General features: G+C 46.5%; 2 protein-coding genes across 4 annotated transcripts in view; one reads left to right on the top strand and one right to left on the bottom strand.

Annotated features, from left to right (window-relative positions):
• LOC119174771 (SEC14-like protein 2) overlaps positions 1–20,656 on the top strand; it is an 82,253-nt gene that overhangs the window by 6,677 nt on the left and 54,920 nt on the right. The window lies entirely within an intron of this gene.
• LOC119174770 (SEC14-like protein 2) overlaps positions 1–20,656 on the bottom strand; it is a 37,080-nt gene that overhangs the window by 3,728 nt on the left and 12,696 nt on the right. Inside the window, exons 4-10 of the mRNA XM_037425819.2 lie at positions 20,091–20,153; positions 18,847–18,940; positions 16,295–16,389; positions 15,197–15,275; positions 8,391–8,471; positions 6,759–6,845; positions 4,303–4,409 (exon numbers count right to left, since the gene is read on the bottom strand). Coding sequence (XP_037281716.2) covers positions 4,303–4,409; positions 6,759–6,845; positions 8,391–8,471; positions 15,197–15,275; positions 16,295–16,389; positions 18,847–18,940; positions 20,091–20,153 — 606 coding nt within the window. The remainder of the gene's footprint in view (positions 1–4,302; positions 4,410–6,758; positions 6,846–8,390; positions 8,472–15,196; positions 15,276–16,294; positions 16,390–18,846; positions 18,941–20,090; positions 20,154–20,656) is intronic.

Below are 20,656 nucleotides of genomic sequence, written 5' to 3'. Positions count from 1 at the left end.
GCACATGGTGGTGGAAGTTTTGAGAACTCACATCAGGTGTTTTGTTCGACCTCATAGCCCCCACATAGAAACCCTGCCGTCAGAAAGACCGCAATAATCAGACTGCGCAACTATCTCGAGTTGTTCCGCCGACCTAGCGCCAGGCTTCAGTCCCGTATCAGAACGATTGATTCCACCCTGGCGTTTGATTCGTCCTACAGTGCACCAGGAGTCAGTAAAAAAAATCTGAACTGTCATCATCTGTTCTGAAGCAGCTATTTCTGCTTCTGCTGCATTAGAAGTAGATCGGCCGCATACATATATAATTATTCGACGGCTCAACGACCACCTGAAGCTCATACAGAGCAGTGGTTGTTCCAGTGAGAGGTGTGACTGTTATCTTTAAGACGGACCAACAACATCGACGAATGCAGAACTCGCAGCCCTTTGAGTTGCACACGGTGTTGTCAACCGCGAACAACCACGCTGATGGTTGATTTTCAGTGGCTCCAAAGCAGCCTTGCAATCTCTGTTATCAGCCCTGTAGTGTGGACCGTGCGAAATACTGATATTTGAGATCAGACACTTCATTCATACGTAATCTGAGAAAAGACACCTAGTGACATTTCAACAGCTACCAAGTAACTGTGGTATGACTGGCAACAACCATGCCAGTAGTGCTTCTCGGTCAACTTTGCAAGGCGACAAGAACGAAGCTATACCCTTTCAAGGTCTTATGCTGCTGCCATGCTTCGAATGACCGCAAAGAATATTTTGCACTCTACACTGAAGCTAAAAGTAGCCAAAACTATAGACAACATCGCCTGAACACGTTTATATGGTTTCAAACACCAACTGGACTCCACCGAACAGAGGCCACTCTGCTAGTCCGGTTATGACTAAGAGTATCTTTCATAAAATCATTTTAGTTCCGTATAGGGACGGCCGACAATGCTCCATGCGACGTCTGGGATATCGAGGAGACCTTTCAGCGTATCTGGTACGACTGTCCTCGCTATTCAATATATGCAGAGGCGATCACTCGCAATCGCTCCCAAGACGATCACGCGCAGATCGATGTCGCCAGAAACAATACTCGAATGTCATCACGACAAGTCCTCGAGAGTTCGAGCAACCAAGGTCTTGCTAATTTTTCTACGAACAGGAGACTTACGCGAGCTGCTGGGCTCGTAAGGTTGATGTATACCGCACAAGACTGCTGCTCTGCTCTGTGATACTGTGTGCTCCTTCTCTCTTTTCCTCTTTCTTAACGCTTCCTTCAATCGCCCAAATGCCTTTCCCCTGTACAGGAAAGGATAATGGTTATGTTAAACTAGTTAACATCCCTGCCTTTCTTATCTCTCTCTCTCTCTCTTGTTTCATCTCATCCTTATATGCCACAACCATGATATCATTAAAAGGCACGCTGTAGCTGAGGGCTTCAGAAATTTCTGGCACCTGGTGTTCCTCTACGTGCACTGACATTACACAGTACACGGGCATCTTCCATTTCACCTCTGTCGAAATGCAACCACCGCGGCGTGGATCAAACCCGTGCGGCTTTCGGGTAAGCAGCGGAGCACCTTAAGCACTTTCCGACCGATGTGGACCAAACCTTTACCTTTGTCGCGTCTATGAGGTAGCTATAGTTGAAAGTAACAGATCAACTTCTTGCGATATTCTTTATAACGCAGATTGACATCTGAGTGCACAATTGTTTGTGCGGCACCGTCCTTATAAAAGCGCTTTTCGTTGTTAGCAGGAATCTAGCCTGTGACCTTGACCTGCTGCTGCCTAGCAACCTCTCGATGTGTCAGGCACAAGTGCGAAAAAATGAAAAACAAAAAGAAAAGAATGGCCACTCACTGTCAAGAACAGCGAAAAAATACATGTCACGACACCGATCAACGAAGAGAGACAGAAGTAAAACAGAACCTTTATCTAAAACTGAGGATGTCAATGACTGAACAACGTCGCCCTGCTATTCGTTGCGAACAGTGCCCTAGATGTACGTGTCACAAAAGTCTATTCAAGGTTATTACGAGCTTGTGAGTTTTGAAAGTCGTGGACACCGATTTACGGAATGCGTTGCGAAACGAGATTGCGGACGGCTGAAATGTATGGTGTAACGTTTGCGGACGGCTGAAAAATGCAAGGTCATCAAATGTTGTCGCTTTTTTTTTATTCCCGCTGTTGGGAAGGAATGCGAGAGCTGGCAAACAAATTCAGCGGTGGAAGTAAACCAAATAAACAAAAGTGCGCCATCGGCAGCTACCTGTAATAGCTTTCAGTTTCCTTTGTAACCGACAGTACCTAGCACTAGTCAACAGCATACAACCGTAGTCAACACTACAAGACTTGGTATTCTGGGAGGAAATCATCATGAGCATCATCATCATAATGATCATCATCATCTTAACTACGTCCACTGTAACCCAAAAGCCTCTCTTACGTTCAGCCCGTCCTCTCGGTCCTATGCTTGCTTCTGCCACTTTTAACCCGCATCATCTGCCCCCTAACTTTATGTCTTCCCCTAGCCTGGGAGGAAATACGGCACGCTAAATTCATACATATGGTAGGATTCCCACAAGCTTACATCCTTTTTCCACGTTGTGACTCGTGATATACTAAAGAAATAGTAAGTAGGAGGAGCAGGGAGGAGAAAAGCAAGGACATGTTGGTTAGCCAGTTCCCAGACCGGCTGGCTAGTCTGTGCTGGGGATGGGGTAAGGGAACACACGATGACCGAAAAGAGACGTTACAAAAAGATAAGAATGGAGAACAGTAATACGATACAGAACAGTGCTTAGAGTCTGTCTCCGAGACCAGCTACCCGCATGAAGGGCAACAAAGCTATCAATGCATTGCATGCTGAGGACGGTCTCAGCCAGTGTCCTAAGACAATTTCCTCCTACAATGCGTGATTTTAACATCTGTCTAGCACTTTTGTAAGTTCTTTACGCACTGAAGTGAGGACACTCACCGAAAAGATGGTCGATTGTCTCATCGCAGCTACAGTTGTCACATGTCGGGCTACTCACCATTGCGATGCGAAATGAGTAAGCATTTGTAAAGGCCACCCCGAGCCACAAGTGGAACAAGAGTGTCCCCTCAGCACTGGTTATTCCTAACGCAAGACGGAGCTGTAGATGCGGCTCCAAGTTGTGCAAACGAGCACTGGTGAATTCCGTCGAGTTCCCATGTTCTAATGTCAGTTCCCTTGTCGGTGATCGAAGCCTTTTAGCGGCGTCTGTTCTCACTAATGGTATATAGCTCCAATAGGAACGGCATCACGAGCAGATCGGGCTGTTTCATCTGCACGGTCATTGCCATAGATACCGAAGTGGCCCGGCACCCACTGATACGATATGTTGTGCTTCTTCTCTAAAGCGTGGTGATGAAGCAGCCTTTTGTCAGTGACTATTTGTTCATATTGTCCATGGCGATATGGCAACGTAATACATTGGAGAACTGCTTTGTAATTTGAGAAGATTGACCATGGCTGTGGAGAAATCTGTCACGATAAAATTCTGGACATCGCATTTGACATCATCGATGGCTGCGGAACTCACCTCCATCCATGCTGCTCTAAAGTTCGTAGGTGAAGAACCAATCAGTAGATTTTGTGTCCTACGAACGGTATGATGTCTAAGCCGTAATGCAGGGCCAGTGCCAGGATATATTTACCGCAGGGGGTGGGGGGCATCCCCGACATGTGTGAGTTGCTTCGGGGAAGTAGGATGGGAGGAGAGGCGGGGAACTTGGGAGGATGAAGGTGCCGTCACTAGTCAAGTCAAGGTGAAAGCACGTATCTTTGATAGGTGTGATCAAGGAACCCGTTGCTGGTCCCGAAACGCCTCTGCGTTTTCACGTTGCCTTGTTCAGTGACCGCCTCTTTATCCTCATCGTGATACCCGAATACCCGAAGTTTCGTAGAGCTCTTGACTATACTGAGGACTTATGCACTGTGCATTCTGCCTACTTTAGCTCTTGGAGAGGCGTGTGAATAGTAGGAGGGGGCAGGAAATACTGTTGTGCCTACCCCCCCCCCCCCCACTGATATATCCACTAGTGCCGCCCTGGAGAGTGCAAGAGGGGAAGGAGGAGGCATCATATCCCCATGGCCCCCTCACCCCCCTGGTAATACCCGTGCCGTATTGCATCTACCATGCTAGAAATACGCACTGCCCGATAACGTCATCCCTAGCTTCGCATGTCTGCCTTCCTTCAGAAGCGAACCTTAAAGGCCCCGGGTTGATTTAGTCAAGAGCACATAAGTAGCGGCTAGTTGTGCTATTCAAGTCAAGGTTATAACTAACTTACAATGTGGGTGCAGCGTGCTCCTCCCTCCGGGTGCACAATGGTGCCTCCCCACTGCGCTGGCAGCTGACTGGGGTCGACGTACTCCAGCAGAGTCGGCAGCCAACCATCTGCGAGCAAGAGACCACGTGTCACTGATGCTGCAGCTAGTTTGCCGGCCCAGTATATAGCAATGCTTCTGTGTCATTCACGGCCATTCGCAGGGGCGTGTGAATTGGGAATTTTAGAAATGAATCTAATGACAATGAAATAGCGATGACATGGAACCAAATGCGAATTGAATAGCATTTACACGGAAGTGAATATAAATCAAACACTGTATGAATAACTTTCGCTTAGCAAGGCAACCATTTTCAAAGCAGCCCTCAATGGCAATTCAACAATTTTCGAAACAGCCCATAAATTTAAGAAATTTTTTTAAAACAAATATCTAATAGCTTCAAAAAAGGATAAAGCAGAATCATTGTTATTACTTTTAACAGATTAAAAATTTGTGATCTGAGGGAAGCTTGTATAAAGCAGCAACTAGAGCTTTAAAATATTTTGTAACTGCAGGTGTAAATCCGAGGTTCCACATTGTCAACAGCTTTTTAACGACACATTAAAAAGCTAAACAAATTTCATTGTATATTTGAATTGCTCTTTCACGGTATCAAAAACACCAAGCTTGCGGCGAGAAGCCAGAAAACGAAAATGGGGGTGGTGACACCACCTTGAAGTTTTCGCACCATTTGCCGTGACGCCACCTATTTTGACTGTGCCTACTAGGACATACGTCGTTCCTAATAAGTGAAAAAAATATGAAGTGTGCTACGAGGGGGCAATAGGCTTAACATTCTATCTTTAAATGATTTCCGTGGAGCCAATGACGCCAAAATGCGACACATATATTTTGTAATCCGCGAGTTCGGCGAGAAGTTTAAACATGAAATTTGAAATTAATTTTCTCCTCTTTTACTAAACAACGATGGGGAAATTAGCGAGATTAGAGTTCTCAGAGTACTATTTATCAATCCAAGCCAATTCAATGTTTCTCCTAATGTTCATAGGCCAACATTGTTATGATTGTCATTATAGTAGATTGATCACTGAGTCACTTCTGTGACCTTGGAGTGCGAAGCAAGAAGGCCTTCATTCTGAAATCGATATATGCTGGTATTCCCGTAAAAGCTTCGGCTGCGTTTTTCTCTATAATTAGGTAATTAAAACACAAATCTTTCCTCCTCTCTGTCTTGACGTTTTGTTCTGCTGGGGCTTTTTCATCGGTACTCATTATTAGAAGGGGGGGGGGGGATGTGGTGTTTCTAATATGCCCATTTTGATTCAGGTACCGGATGTAGCGCAGTGCTATTCAATTTATTGCCCTATATTTCTGAATATTCTCATATCAACAGTCTTCAGAGATTACGCAGTTAGGAAGACTTACTAAATGAGGAAACTGATCGACGCGGGGCTTCCAATTTAATGTGGGTTGTAGCGGTAAAGTTGGCAGAAGAAAAGAACGAAGGTAGAGAGAAACACCTCAAAATACTGTTGTAAACAGAGCGTTAAGGAGTACACACTGCAATCGGGAAGGAACATATTTGAAGAAAACGTGTGCTCGTAAGCTATGAAACGCGAAACAAAATTTGTTAACGTTTCGGAGGCCTAAACTGGTGACTTGTTGTATCTTTGTTTTTTTCTTTAGTTGGCGAGTGTGCGATTTGCTCAGTCATCTATAAACCGAGTTTAAACGACGAAATAGGTCTGAACAGTGCTCAACTACGTTGCCCATTGGCTCTGGGCTAATATTATTTATATGTCATTATTTCACAAGGAAATATTTTAGCTTTCCCTGGCCATGAAATTTTTTAAGAACGAGAAAAAGTACGTTAAAAAGAAAAACTTTAATTATTTCTGTTTTTTTCATTTTTTTACAATGAAACGGTAAGTGAGCATTTGCTTGATAATATTGAACGTTTTATTGTTGCTGTACTTACAACGGGCCATTCATATGATTAACACCTGTGATTCAATACTTTGTACAGCATGCCTAAAGATGGATTTGCAGCATTGTCTATCTGTATTGCGACCACTACTTTCCGGATGAAGTCCTTTGTTTTAGACTAATGCGCCTCGGTGTTGAAGCAATCTTTGTGACCTTTCCGCAGCTTTTGTGACCTTTAAGCAGCCTGTTATGACCTTTGTGTATTACTGGATGACATACATAAAGTGAGTTAGCGGTCACATTGATTTTACATTTTCTCGCACGAATTCACTATATTAGAGGTGATCGCGTTATCATCCTTACTTAAGGTATGTGAAGAACACGCATGACGTCACTGCCCAATAGAGGCTACCACTAAAAGACGAAAGGCTCCCGGAAAAAAATGGTCCTGAGCAACGAATAATTAATCTTTTTCACCAGAGCAGTGGTTTGCGAGTCTGTGCAACATGATCAGCCGGTGCGACATGCTCACCTTTCGAGAAGATCTTAATTTTCCCGGCCGTTCTCTCGCTCAGGAATGGCCGGATAAGCTTCCAGAACACCGGGAAAAAACTCGGCGCTGAAAGAGAAAAACGAAGAATTTATTTTAAATTGGTGGCTACACCTATATACCGGGTTGCTGGCGTGCCTTATTACGACAGTTTAGATCCCACAGCTGAGAAAAAAAAAAAAACAGGACAGTGCACCCATCGCTCAGCACGTTCAACTCTCAAGGTCGGCCTTGGGGAAGTCCACTGTTTGAAAGCACGCCGGTGTTCCTCGCTCCTCTGCTTAAGCCTTGAAAGACGCACGTGGAGGTTAGTTTTCCTCATCGCTACCCGAGCATATTTCTCGCTACACCGTAAAGATGTGGTCACAGTTTGACGGCAGTTTCTAGCACTTGCGACGCGTTGTTCTAACGCAAAGACGCACAAAAAACACACGTGGTACACGAGATTTGCACCATCGTTCATTTCGTGCTAGTCTTGTGTGTCTTATTGTGCGTGTCTCTTTGGGTACGAACAATGCGTCTCTATAGTGTCAACTATGTACAGCCAACCAGCAAAGTAGCAAACCGGGGCTAGTTGGGACATACTCATAACGATCAGCGTACAAAAAACACAAAAACACAATACAGGGCACGACAGAAGTGATTTCTAACAACTAAAAATTTAATGGAAGAGACGTGTCCTATATATGCAAACATGAAGGTATAAAAAAAACCTTGACACCACCCACCAAGCACGTAATCAGACATGCTGTAGATATCCAGCCTTCAATTGCTCTCACACATGCCGAGATTTCATATCTACAGCATGCCAGATTATACGTGCTAGTTGGGGTGTTAAGGTTTCTTTATGCCTTCATGTTTGCATATATATGACACGTTTCTTCCATTAAATTTTCAGTTGTTAGACATCGCTTGTGCGTGCATTTTCTTGTGTTTTTGTGCTTTTTTGTGCTCTAATTGTGATGAGCCAACCAGCCGCAACTTTGGCCCTTGACGACCGCAGATGTGTTATTGAACGGTGGAAACGGGGCGTTAGCCACTTCGATTGTAGTTTGTGCCCCTGATGTTCGTGACCTTGTTGTGCAAAAAAGAAATATACTTCAAACTTCAAACTTTGGAAAAAGAAAAAAAAATCAAGGTGGTTATTTAAGGTGAACTTACTCTCGCAGAACAGATTTCGGGTGCAGGTTAAAGAGCCCCAGGTGGCCGAAATTTCCGGAACCCTCCACTATACGGCGTCTCTCATAATCAAATAAGGTGGTTTGGGGACGTTAAACCCCGCATAAAAACTTTTCACATAAAACGGCCCAGCCTAAGAGGTCACGCAAACCCTATGAATTTTCGTATATGACTTGCGCGAACTGAAACAGCTACACTCTGTAATTGATAGACAATTATTACGCCCTCGTTGAAAGGAAGCTTGCGACTCTTTGGAGCTCCAGCTTTCTACACCACAGTAAGCATTTTAGAAAATAACGAACGCCCGTCTACGATGCCAAGATAAGCGTTAATCAGATACTGCCCTACGGTAGCCTGTAATGGTGCTTAATTAATGCCCAGATCACCCCGTCTTATTTGTTTAGTTAGTACGTGGAAGGGATTCGAAGAACTTACTGTTCACGAGGAGGCCAAGCTTAAGTGTCTCCGGATAGTTGTTTTCGTAGAGACCAACCAGCGCTCGAATGTAGTCCACCACTGTAAGGGATAAGATATACAGTGAGTTAATAACCACATTACTCTTTTATTTTGGCACACATGTTTTCTGTATTAGTGCCTGTAAGGTCTGGCGTTGCGAGCAGGGGTAGTGAATGTGTCTTCCCGTGCAAAAAAAAAAAAAACGCACGTGGCTTACAAGGCGCCAGCTCACAGGAGTCGAAGGTCAAGGCGCAGCGATGCTCGTTTTTTGAGTACAAGAAACGTGGTGACAGTCATCTTCTGCTTCCCGTAACCATTCGAAAGGGAAAGCCGCGGTTTGTTTTAGGGGCGACGCTTTTTAAGGTGCGGGTCGTGCGTAATGGTGATGAATAAAAAGCACCTACGGTGATGAATAAAGAACACCTCTTTACAGAACTTTACGTCCGCCCATGCCCCCCCCCCCCCTTTAGGGAGAGATGTGAGCGATTTTTTTTTTCGCCTGTCCCACCTGCATAATTGTAGTGCTTGTAAAAATCCGTATGCAGTATCGATGATCGCTGAGCGTGACCAGACGACCATGCAGCAGGTGATTGTGAAATTTACCTCAGGTAATAGAAATAAGAACGTGAACAGCATTTACGTGAAATTTCAGTGGCATGCAGTAACATTATGCACACTAGTGGGAGCTTGTGCATATTTCTTGTAAAAGAGCACCGTTGCTCACTGCGAACTACGAACAGAAAAGAGTTCTCTTTTGTTTACAAACACTCCGCTAGTCTATAATTTGTTACGCCCGTGCACGTATTGCACGGCTGAAAAAGAAAGCTCGAAGACTGCATGATTACGTTGACCACTCGCTGCTGGCACAGGACGACAGCCCAATGCCATGCAGTCTGTGCGACATATCACTCAAGGTCTCAGAATACTAATGAAAGTCGGTGGTGGATAATGGTGCTTCGACGAAAGCATGCGTAACGGCTCTTTGCAAGCCCGTGAATGCGCGCTTAAGCGAAGACTGCCACGCATGCATACATCAGCGAAGAATCAAGATGGCATTTTCCTGGTGATTTACCCGACCTCTTGTGATCACGTTGGTTCCCTCAACCTGCGCGACATACCGACTGCTTCTACGTCTGGAAACAAGCCTGCCGAATACATGACAGTTCTAGCTCATTATTTTTCCAGTATGGGCAGTCGTGTTCGGCTGAACAAACGGGGCGTCCCCGGAAAACTCCGGCAGCGGGACGCGAAGATGATGTTGCGGCTGGTGAGATTAGCCTGACAAGCTTGGTCAGCAGTTCAAACAAACCAGAAGGTCAGGGGTACGTTGTTGAGAACGACGGCCCGTTCCCGCCGAAGCCACCACTGTTTCGAAAGACGGGGACGCCAACACGGCCTCGAAGGCGCCACTGCTTTCAACTTCGCCGGGAAGGTCACCAGCCGTTTGGTAGGGTATGTTTCTCAGCTCGCGACTGCTTCTGCGCAGAGCTGATAAGACGAGCGGACGAGACGACGATGAGTTAAACAAGGTTTATGTACAGCATATATACAGAGGCGTTACAATTTCGGCACTGGGGCCGACAGAGACTCGAAGAGCCGAGCTCTCCTCTCTAAAACATAGGTCAACTTTTCGCCTAAGACCGCTGACTCACACACATGTCAGCTCTCCGACATGGGGACTCCTCTCTCGTAGGACTGCCGATCGCGACGCGCCGCAAGGCTTCTTTTATTTACACCGGGTCCAACCAAAATGTCCAATCAGAAGCGCCGCTGGTCGTCAGGGCAGATTCCGCCAATGGGGCCGCCGCGCCATGCGTCGGACCACCTGACACGAGGACGCCGGCTCGCTGTCACGTGCGCAACTGACTCACTGCACGTGGGCCAGAGGAGCGCCGCGCGTGTTCACGCCGTCGAGGTGATCGCGCCAGGCAGACTGCGGGCTGGCCTTGACCCAGATTGCCTTTTTCAGAGGCACGGTCGTTTGACGAGGACTCGCTGGCATAACAGCACCCCCGCCGCCAGACAATGCACCGGAAAGACGAGCTGCTTCCACGGGGCTCGGATGTCAGGTGCGCTCGTTCGCCAGGTCCCTCCAGGTTCGCCTCCAGGGCCATGGGGAGAATACAGCTTCAGACTGTTCCGGGAACACATCCCATTTTTGACGACGGATCCCAGCTCCACTGGCTTGTCGCCACAACTTGTCTACCAGCTTCACTCGTCTCTTCTGACCATCTTCGGTTTCAGCACTTGTCGATGGTTCTGCAACTTGCCAAGAACGGATCGACAACAGACAACACACGACACACGCAAGTGCCCTCGGTCACCCGACAGAACACCAGACAAAGTATAGTACAACATATACCTATCTACGTGTCTATCGGAATTTTGTTCCCTCTACATCAAGAGGCACATGTGGGACACAAGACTCTTAAAATGACAACTCAATTTTTTTCCCACGTACAACAACGTAACGAATTAGAATACCACAAAGTTGGCCCCTTGAGATCACTCTGAACGAGAGCGCTCAGCCCAGGTCGTGATGAGGTCAAAACTTTGCCCCGAATCGCCAGCCAGAAACCGAAAGGTTGAGAAGGTACTAACTAAACGCACTGCTCAATGCACCTGCATTAACGTTTACCTTTCCCTTTTTTTTTTCTTTAGCGAACGTCAAAGTTGCGCTGTGGAGCAACATGCTCCACTTCAGTAACCGGCCACTTTTAGGCGACGATACCTATGCGGCACCAAGAGCGGCTCACACTTTCGACGTTGCACAGGGGAACAACGATACGGCTTGCTACTGATTGACTCCTCACCGCTTAGCTCGATATCGTGTTCGATCACCGTCGTGTCTCCGGGACGGTCCGACAACACATACCCAAACTCGGAAACAATCTTTCTCAGGTCCTCCTTCTCAGGTCCTCCTTCACTTAAGCTAGGCTCTAGGTTCAACTGCTCCCAGATTACTTTCGATCCCCCTTCGATTACCTCACTAGAACTCAAACTTTCTGCTTCCTCTTCCTCTGAAGCATTCAACAACAGATTTACGACCGCTTGATGTTGAACGTATGGTTTCATCAAGTTGTAAATTTTGTCCGGCCGCCTTCCTAATTTCACTTCATAATTTGAATCGCAAGGCTTCGATAATACTGTGGCGGGCCCTTCCCAATCAACCTCAAGCTTGTTCTTTTTGAACGGCAGCAGCAGCATTACCTGACTCCCTACTTCAAAAGCACGCTTCTTCACCGATTCCCCGTAGTGCTCCTTCGACAGCACTTTTGCCGCGTTTTTCTGGCTTTCCACTAGCGCTTCAATTTGGCTTTCCACTAGCGCTTCAATTTGGCTTTCCACTAGCGCTTCAATTTGGCTTTCCACTAGCGCTTCAATTTGGCTTTCCACTAGCGCTTCAATCGAGAGATCCTCACTCTGCTCTCGAATGAGCGTCTCTCGATCAACTCTCGGCAGCTCGCTCCAACTTTCCGCTACAGGCGAGAGCGTTGCAGCCCTCTCGCTCTGATTCAATGGCGCCATGTCGTCTCCCCTTTCTCCGGAAACCACGCAGCTAGGTTCGGCGACGGGCCGCTCGCGTGACTGCTCACATGACTCATGCGGAAACTTTCCTTTCTGGGGTTCCGTCGACCCGCCGACAAGGTCACTTGAGAGTTCACCGCATGGAACCAAGTCAAGCTTCTGCGAAAGCTTTCGCGCTTGCGATCGCGTGAGAGCCATGCACGCTAAGTTGGGGAAGAACGATTTGCCCTGCTCTTTGAGAAGCTGCTCCGAGTTGTTGGAGAAAAGATAAGAAAAACGATCATTTAGCGCGGCAGACACAGCTGCTTCGGTGCGAAGCTTACCGAACGGGCCTTCAATGACAACCGTGGCGATTGGTAAGCGAACACTCTGCACCTCGGCGACTTGCCTGATCCACGCGCATTCTCCTGTGAAGTCATCCGGAGACACCAATGAAGGGTGGACAACGTCCATGGTTGCCGCTGAGTCTCTAAGTGCTCGGCACGTTTTCTCATTGACCCTAATTTCTTGGAGATACGGCTCCAACAACCGAATGTTTTTTTCTGATTCTCGGATTGTTGCGAAGGCAAACTTTTCCTGACAGTTTCTCGCGATGTGTCCTTCCTTTTTGCAGTTGTAGCAGATTAGCGGCTTCCGTTTGTTTTCCGATTCAAATGCCTGTGTGGTAGAAACCTCACTCGATTTCTCCGCTTCTGTTTGCCCTTCCCCTACACTGTCCTTCGTAAGAGACGGGTCCTTGAAATTACGGTGCGGAGCGGGTTTCCGTTGATCAGGTTTCTTTGAAAAGCCCCCTTTTCTCTCATCCTTTTCAACGCGCACTGCCCTGCTGTGCAACTTTCGGCGAGTATAATACTCCTCAGCTAACTCTGCTGCCTTGTTTAGCTGTACTTCACCAAGTCTGTCCTGCAGCCAAAGCCTGACATTGTCCTCGATGCAGCGGTAGAATTGCTCCAATGCAACGCATTCCACCACTTTATCGCGGTCGTCATAAACACCTTCGCCCTTGAGCCATTCAATTAAATCGGCTTTAAGACGAAACGCGAAGTCAACGTGTGACTCATTCCCCTTTTCAGCATACCGGAACCTTTGCCTGAAAGCCTCGGGTGACAACTTATAACGTCTCAAGAGCACTTCCTTAACCTCGTCATAGCTCTCAAACGCTTCCCTAGACAAGCAAGTTAATGCGTCGGACACTTCGCCGGGAAGAAGAGCTAACAGGTTCTGCGCCCAAAGAGGCCGCTCCAAAGCGTTTCGCTCACAGACGTGTTCAAACTTGACGAGATACTTCGCCATGTCCTCGCCTACTACGAACGGTGGCAGTTGGTCACGAATTCTAAAACCGCTGACCTGAATCGTCGGAGAAGCTACGCTAGGCGCCTGCGAACACTGTAGGATTGCCAATTCTAGTCGTTTCATCTCAAGGCGCTCCTGTCTCTCGGCCTCCTCGCGACGTTCGCGCCTTTCAGCTTCTTCGCGAGCTTCTACTTCTCGCCTTTCAGCCTCCTCACGGCGTGCTTTAATATCCACCCAGGCCTCATCGACTTCCTCAGCCGACACTCCCTCATCCTTCATGATCTCAAGGATCGCTTGCTTTCGTTTCGCACGGCCCAAAGTAATGCCGAGTTCCTCACAAATTTCGATGAGTTCCTTCACCTTAAGGTTCTCCATCGTTCACACTAGCCTCTTGCTGTTTGCCCCTGTTAACAATTTACTTGCCGTACCCACTATAAGTCAACTAGCAAGACGCGCAAGCAATTTTTCACTCTCCCGTGTTTACCCCCTCCGCATTAACTTTGGTTTCAAAGCGCTTCGACTTGGCTTGAAACGATCAAAGCTCACTCTAATGCTTCACACAGCCCTTCTCTAAACTACTACAACCTGAGCTAGAGTAGTCTGGTGAACTGAGGGGAAAACATCAGGCACTCACCGCATCGATGTCGCTGACGCCGGCCGATCCCGCAGCTGCCAACCACTGTTGCGAAGCCACCTCCGAAATCCCACCGCTGCCACCACTGTTGCGAACGACGGCCCGTTCCCGCCGAAGCCACCACTGTTTCGAAAGACGGGGACGCCAACACGGCCTCGAAGGCGCCACTGCTTTCAACTTCGCCGGGAAGGTCACCAGCCGTTTGGTAGCGTATGTTTCTCAGCTCGCGACTGCTTCTGCGCAGAGCTGATAAGACGAGCGGACGAGACGACGATGAGTTAAACAAGGTTTATGTACAGCATATATACAGAGGCGTTACAATTTCGGCACTGGGGCCGACAGAGACTCGAAGAGCCGAGCTCTCCTCTCTAAAACATAGGTCAACTTTTCGCCTAAGACCGCTGACTCACACACATGTCAGCTCTCCGACATGGGGACTCCTCTCTCGTAGGACTGCCGATCGCGACGCGCCGCAAGGCTTCTTTTATTTACACCGGGTCCAACCAAAATGTCCAATCAGAAGCGCCGCTGGTCGTCAGGGCAGATTCCGCCAATGTGGCCGCCGCGCCATGCGTCAGACCACCTGACACGAGGACGCCGGCTCGCTGTCACGTGCGCAACTGACTCACTGCACGTGGGCCAGAGGAGCGCCGCGCGTGTTCACGCCGTCGAGGTGATCGCGCCAGGCAGACTGCGGGCTGGCCTTGACCCAGATTGCCTTTTTCAGAGGCACGGTCGTTTGACGAGGACTCGCTGGCATAACAACGTGGAGGCTCGAGGATATTACAAAACCTTCGAACTACGAGAATCACCGGCGCCAACGTATCGACAGGCGGGCTTGTGTTTGCCATGGCAGCTATACTGACGAATTAAGGGCTATTTGTCGAAGCGTCAGATGTAGCGGCATTCTCCGACGATTTCTCGCCACTCGAGGCCTCCGTCCTGCCCCCAACTTTTGTCTTGGCTGCATGATTATCACACATTACGCCGGCGCCTCCGAGAAATCACGGATATTGTCTGATTGCTGACGTTGAGACGCCCTCTGACCAGCATGTCACTACAGCTTCTAAAGCAGGGCTTGTCAGAGGGCTTGCGCAAGACTGTACTGATGATGGAGCTAGAGTTCAATTGCAGGGGCGGGCTTAGAAAGAAGTATTAAATAACACTTAAAATTCATTTACCGAGCATTTAGATACACGCTACTCACTGCACGGGAAATGTAATCCTTTTTAGAAAACTCTGCAACACAGAAATCGGCAAGTTATGTAATTTTTTTCGCTTTGGTTTAGAGAATTTGAGATGCATACCAACGCTGGCGCAGTAAACGTACCTTGCCATGAGTAGACCTGTCTGAGGCTGAAGTTCTCCCAGTCGAAAAAGAACACGGACTTGTCGATTAGTTTTCCCAGCTGAACATGCGGGAAGGAAATAGGAAATCACAACGTAATAATAATAATAATAATAATAATAATAATAATAATTATAATAATAATAATAATAAACTACAGTTTCTGCTCCCTGTTGTCAATACCCTTATTCGCGTTCATCGCTGCGAAAAAGAATCACTGAGCAGCCTTTAAACTCACGAGGGTCGCATTCTGCCTTGCTCACTGCAGGGGCGGAGACACTGCTTTGTCTTACAGCATGCACGCGAGAATCATGAGGGAGGTATAGGGACTAAATATGACTTTCGTGAGGGCTCTTCAGAAAATGGGAAAACACAAACAAGTCAGTCAGACTTTTTTTTATTTTGCAGTGTTCCACTTACACAGTGCAGGAGCCCTGATAGATCAACTGAATTGTAGGGTATTTTTTCCGTCAACTGCTGCAAATAGACCGGCGTATAAACTGTATTACTTTATACAACCAAGAAGCTGACCTGCTGAACCTTTCCTTTTTTTTATTATATCATACACATTTCAGTTTCCGCTAAGCGTGACATTCATTCCTCAGCCCAGAATCACAACATGAACAATTTTGTACACACCTCCCAATGACATCCCTTTCCCTCTTCTGGTGCTTTGGTTCGTGTCTGTTTTTATTCAGTGAGCAAAAGTAGGCTCCGTATTATCTGCCAGAGGTAACTTTATGACATTAATAATACTGCTGACAATTGCTGGAAATCGCGATATGATTATGAGGCAGGTCAAAGTGAAGGGCTTCGAATTGATTTCGACCGAGTGGGTGTCCTTAACGTGCACCTCAATCTAAGCCCACAGGTATGCAGTCCACCTCCATTGAAATACGGCTGCGGGGGCGGTAATCGAACCCGCGACCTCGAGCTTGCAACTCTATAATTACTAGAGGGGTATTCGTTACTGCTCGAGCTTACTAGTTTACAATGACGACAAGGGGATTCCTCACTGCTCGAGCTTATAAGCCTATAATGGCTAGAAGGCGAGCTCATCGAGCTCTATTGCGGGCTCACCTTGCGACTCTGGCTCTCCCTCTCGCGTTGCAACCGCTCCAACATGTAGACTACGTGTATGACCAACTCCTCCTTGGACAGGCACTGTAGCATGCCTGCAGGAAAACCCCGACACCCGGCTCAGACAGGTTCATCAAAAGGGCACTCCTGTGTACCAAGTAATAAGGCCTACCACTTTACTTTGTAAGTCAGTTATGTATACAATGGATGTACAGAACTGAAAATATGTGAAGGTTAGAGCCAGCTATTCCTTAATAATGATGGCAGTATTGAATTAACGTAAATGACTAGAAAAAAAATATTATCTGGTGTTTAACGTCCCAAGACTAAGCACCTGTGATAGAAAGCCAGAAATGGATATATATAAAATGTGTTTATGCATATACTGACAGCAGAAAAGGAAGGTGTGCGTGTGAACAGTTAATGACCGTGTGAGCGTTTGTTAGAAAACTGTGTAATTGCATGATATTTGAACAGGTTTCAGTGCACTATTATGTTTTCTCCCGGATTGTTCATTTTTCGGTACCGTTAAGTATTATTATTTTTTTCTCGCAGCAGAACTTCGTGATATGGAGTAGCCGAGGCAATATGGACCTCAACCTCTCCACAGCAAAACAGTTAGAACAGAACAGACATAATTATAAAAGACGCAGTAGTGGAGGGCCCCGGAAATTTCAACCTTGCGATGTTCTTTAACTCACACCGATATCGCACAGTACAGGGGCCTTTATAATTTTGTCTCCTCTGAAATGCGACCACTGCAGCTGGCATCGAACCCGTGACCTTCGAGCCAACAGCCGGGCCCCACGACCACAAAACTATCGCGGCAGGTAATGAAACAATTGTGTTGCCTCCTAAAATTTGCCTATAGCCTCCCAATATTCTAACTATGTTACGTATGAAGCGGGCACATACGCGATTCCTGTTTTCTTTAAAGAAGACGAAACATATTAATAATGACCATCGTCTTCATAGTTATCATCAACTCAGGGAATGTTTCATGCATGAACAGATCACTGAGTGAATCGTGCAGAATAACGTACGCTTCAATGATGATTCCAAATTCACGTGGCTGGGATTTACGGCAGTCGTTGATCTCTGCGACTGACGCGTCCTTTAAATGCTTAACTTTCTTGTTTCGTCATGAAATGACGCGGCCAAGAGCTGGTACAGTTGATGTACGTTATCCTTAAATATATGGTTATTCCCCTTCAGCGTTCCAGAAAAGACGGCCGCTACATCATGAAGCGTGCGGATGCACTAAATTTTGCCGAGAGACCGAACAGCTGGGACGCTCGACATAGCTGCTGTACGACCGTCGGGAACTCGTGCACTTCATTGAACATTGATTACGAATTCGCACAGAGTGCAATTATGATAAAAGCGCCGTGTCAGATAAGTGCATATCTGCAGCGTGAGACCTGCAGACCTGGCAGACCTGCAGCGTGAGTGACGCGCAATGTCGCACTCTGTGGCGGTATACGGACAAGCGGAGCGAGAAACATTTGTGGCAGGCCGATGTAACCAGGATCCTTGCGACAAAGTTAAAGCGACCCAGACGGCGTGAAATATTTACGCTTTATTCACGTACAGACCTGGTCGAAAGTTCTGCGGCCACGTTTCCATGGCAATACCCGAATAGTGGCCTGTGAACGTCTGACCCGATCCCCTCACTGTACACTGCTGTTTTCGTAGCTCATTGGTTTTATAAAAGTACCGTACGAAACAGTGGTAGCTATGCGATTTAGATAAGAAGTTTAGATGAGCGAGATGGAGAGAGAAACATTTATTATTGCAAGCCGGAGATTAAGAGGGCTGCGTAGACCATGATTGGATAAAAGAATGATGCTATAGTTTGGAGTAAACCTTAATTGGGTGCCAAGAGTACACGACCATGGAGGACAGTGTATCTTGCAGATCTTGCTCCTCGCTCCTCCAGCACGAAAATCTTTCTTGTGTTGCATGGCTAAGCGCAAATCCTGAGACAAGGACATTACAGTGCACTGTGACGACTGAACGACCCACGGTTTTTCAAGCAGGTGCTACTGTACATCGTCAGTATCCTTCGTCGGTCCAGCAAGTTGGTGTAGGCACTCTCGTGCTTTTTGAGGACGGCCGGCTTGTGTGAACGCCTCTGGTTTGCGGCGCACTTCTGCTGGCTTTAGCAAATTAATTCTTTACTTACCCTCGTCCCTCTCTCATGTTTCTATTTATCTTCACTAATCCGCAGTGTAGGGTAGCAAAATACAAGATTTTCTTGTTTATCTCCCTGCCTTCTGCCCTTCTGTTTCCTTTGTCGGCCAGTCGTTTCGAACGCGACTGGCTCATTACAGAAATAATTTTTGAAAGAATAGGTGTCAGTCTGAAAGCTTTCACTTTTGGTCCTTGTTGTGCTGAGAAAGCTCTTATCAAGCAGTGAAAATCTAGCCGTACTCACGCCACCAATGCAACATCCTTCAATTAAGTTTACTCATGTACAATGTAAGCAATAAAGCAGACTTCGAGAGACGCAAGCGTGAGTTTTCGTTAGGTTGTATACCAAGTTGTCTCACCTTTGAAGTCGCCGCTGCCTATTGGAATGATGTAGATTGGACTGCCGTCCCGATCATGGTTGAAGATTCCGCCAGGAAAGTACTGCTTAACGATCTGTGACGAAACGGAGAACGCGAGTCGCGTGTTCATGTGGTGCCTGCCGCGTAGCAAGGTATACATAACTTCAGCCGTAATTGGGATGGTATAAAATTCCGTATTAACTCAGACACAATATAGCTACACGAACTGACTTACGAGATGGCAGTATTCTTTATTTGCTGTTCTTTGAGTGGATTTACGACCCTGTGGGTGAAATTCTAGTGCGTGGATGAATTTAACAGACACGGAAAAACCTATAAGACATACTAAGCATGCGAGGATCAGAAGGAGAGGGAGCAATGTTTATTGTAGCAGAAAAGCTGAGAGGTCGGTCTGAATTCATTTTCCCGCCTGTTGCATTCTAGTTCACTCTACAGCTGCCCAGCGTTAGGAAAAGAGAGGTGGTTAAAAAGAAAGGAGACAAGTTGACGATGATGAGGGAAATGGTGATGAAGCAAAACTGTGTAAGTTCAAATCAGTTTATAGTCTCTTACATGTCGAGTTCTGTCTCGTGTGAAAAACTTGTTCAGCGCTTTTAGAATATCGCGCTGATGACGAGGTGGTCCCAACAGAACCTTTTTTTCAAAAACATATTTCTTTGTACATTTCAGGAAGGCGGGTTAGGAACGATTCTTCATTACGATATAAGCTGTATATGTGAAGTGAGCCATATCCGCCGATTTCCTTGTTTATCGTTTGTGTGTTCAGCTATGTTTATGTTTATTATGCAAACCAAAACTTGGTAAACTGCTCTGTATAAGTTAGATGCTTGTCAAAATGTGCTGTCCTAAGCTAGCAAGTCGTTTAATGATTGTGTAACAGTCTCATGCTTGTACATGTATGTACGTCATAGTGACATAAATCCACAGTAGCATTATACTAAGGACGCAGATGTTTTTAACTAGATTTTGTTTTACTGTATTTCATTTATTGATGTTCGAAGTTTAAAGATACGTGAAAAACGTGAGTGGCGGAGGGTAGTGGACGGGCGGTTGCGAACCTTCTTCCGCGCATTACCTTTTTTTTACGATGATGTGAGATGTTTTCTGTTGTGTTTACTCTCAAGCTGAATTTTGCAAACGTATTTGATATGTAACTCCCTCTCGTGAATGTGACACAATGAATTCTCCATAAGAAGCTTAAGAATGAGTAAACAGTCACTCACTGGATGGCATTCGTACCGCTCGACCAAGGTGTCGACCTTGTTCTTCTCCCTCCATTGCAGGTTCTGACGGAAGACAACAACACATTTCTGAGCAGTAATATTAACTCTCACGCGTATTTAGCTGTTACAGACCACAGTTATCGCTGTTAAGAGCACGAGTGCCCCGTGCACGTGCTTCTACCTGAATAATTCTGTAGGATTAAATTTTATAAGGGAAACACCCAATCCTGCTATGAGAACCATCACGTTACTGTTTATTTCTTTTGAACACCACGGAAATCAGTGTGCTCCAGAAAGGGTTCTTCGAATGAACGGGTTCTTCAATGGGTTTTTCGAATGAAGGACTTAAATTCTGCCATTGGACTTACCCGCCTAACTCTGCTGATTAAAAAAATTGATTAATTTAACTTTCTTAATTACTGTTATAAATTATGTCTTCAACCCTCTTAAGACGCCTGCTACTAAATAAAACAACTGGGACATAAGGGAGTAAGTATAGCGTTTTTCTGATTTTTAAAGAATGAACACATTTGTTGAAACACCCTGTATAATGATCATCCACGTTC

Source organism: Rhipicephalus microplus, chromosome 5, assembly GCF_043290135.1.
Source record: "Rhipicephalus microplus isolate Deutch F79 chromosome 5, USDA_Rmic, whole genome shotgun sequence".
In the NCBI taxonomy this organism is placed as follows: domain Eukaryota; kingdom Metazoa; phylum Arthropoda; class Arachnida; order Ixodida; family Ixodidae; genus Rhipicephalus; species Rhipicephalus microplus.
Note: the sequence above shows the minus strand (reverse complement) of the source record. Positions and strands in the feature narration are given on the sequence as shown.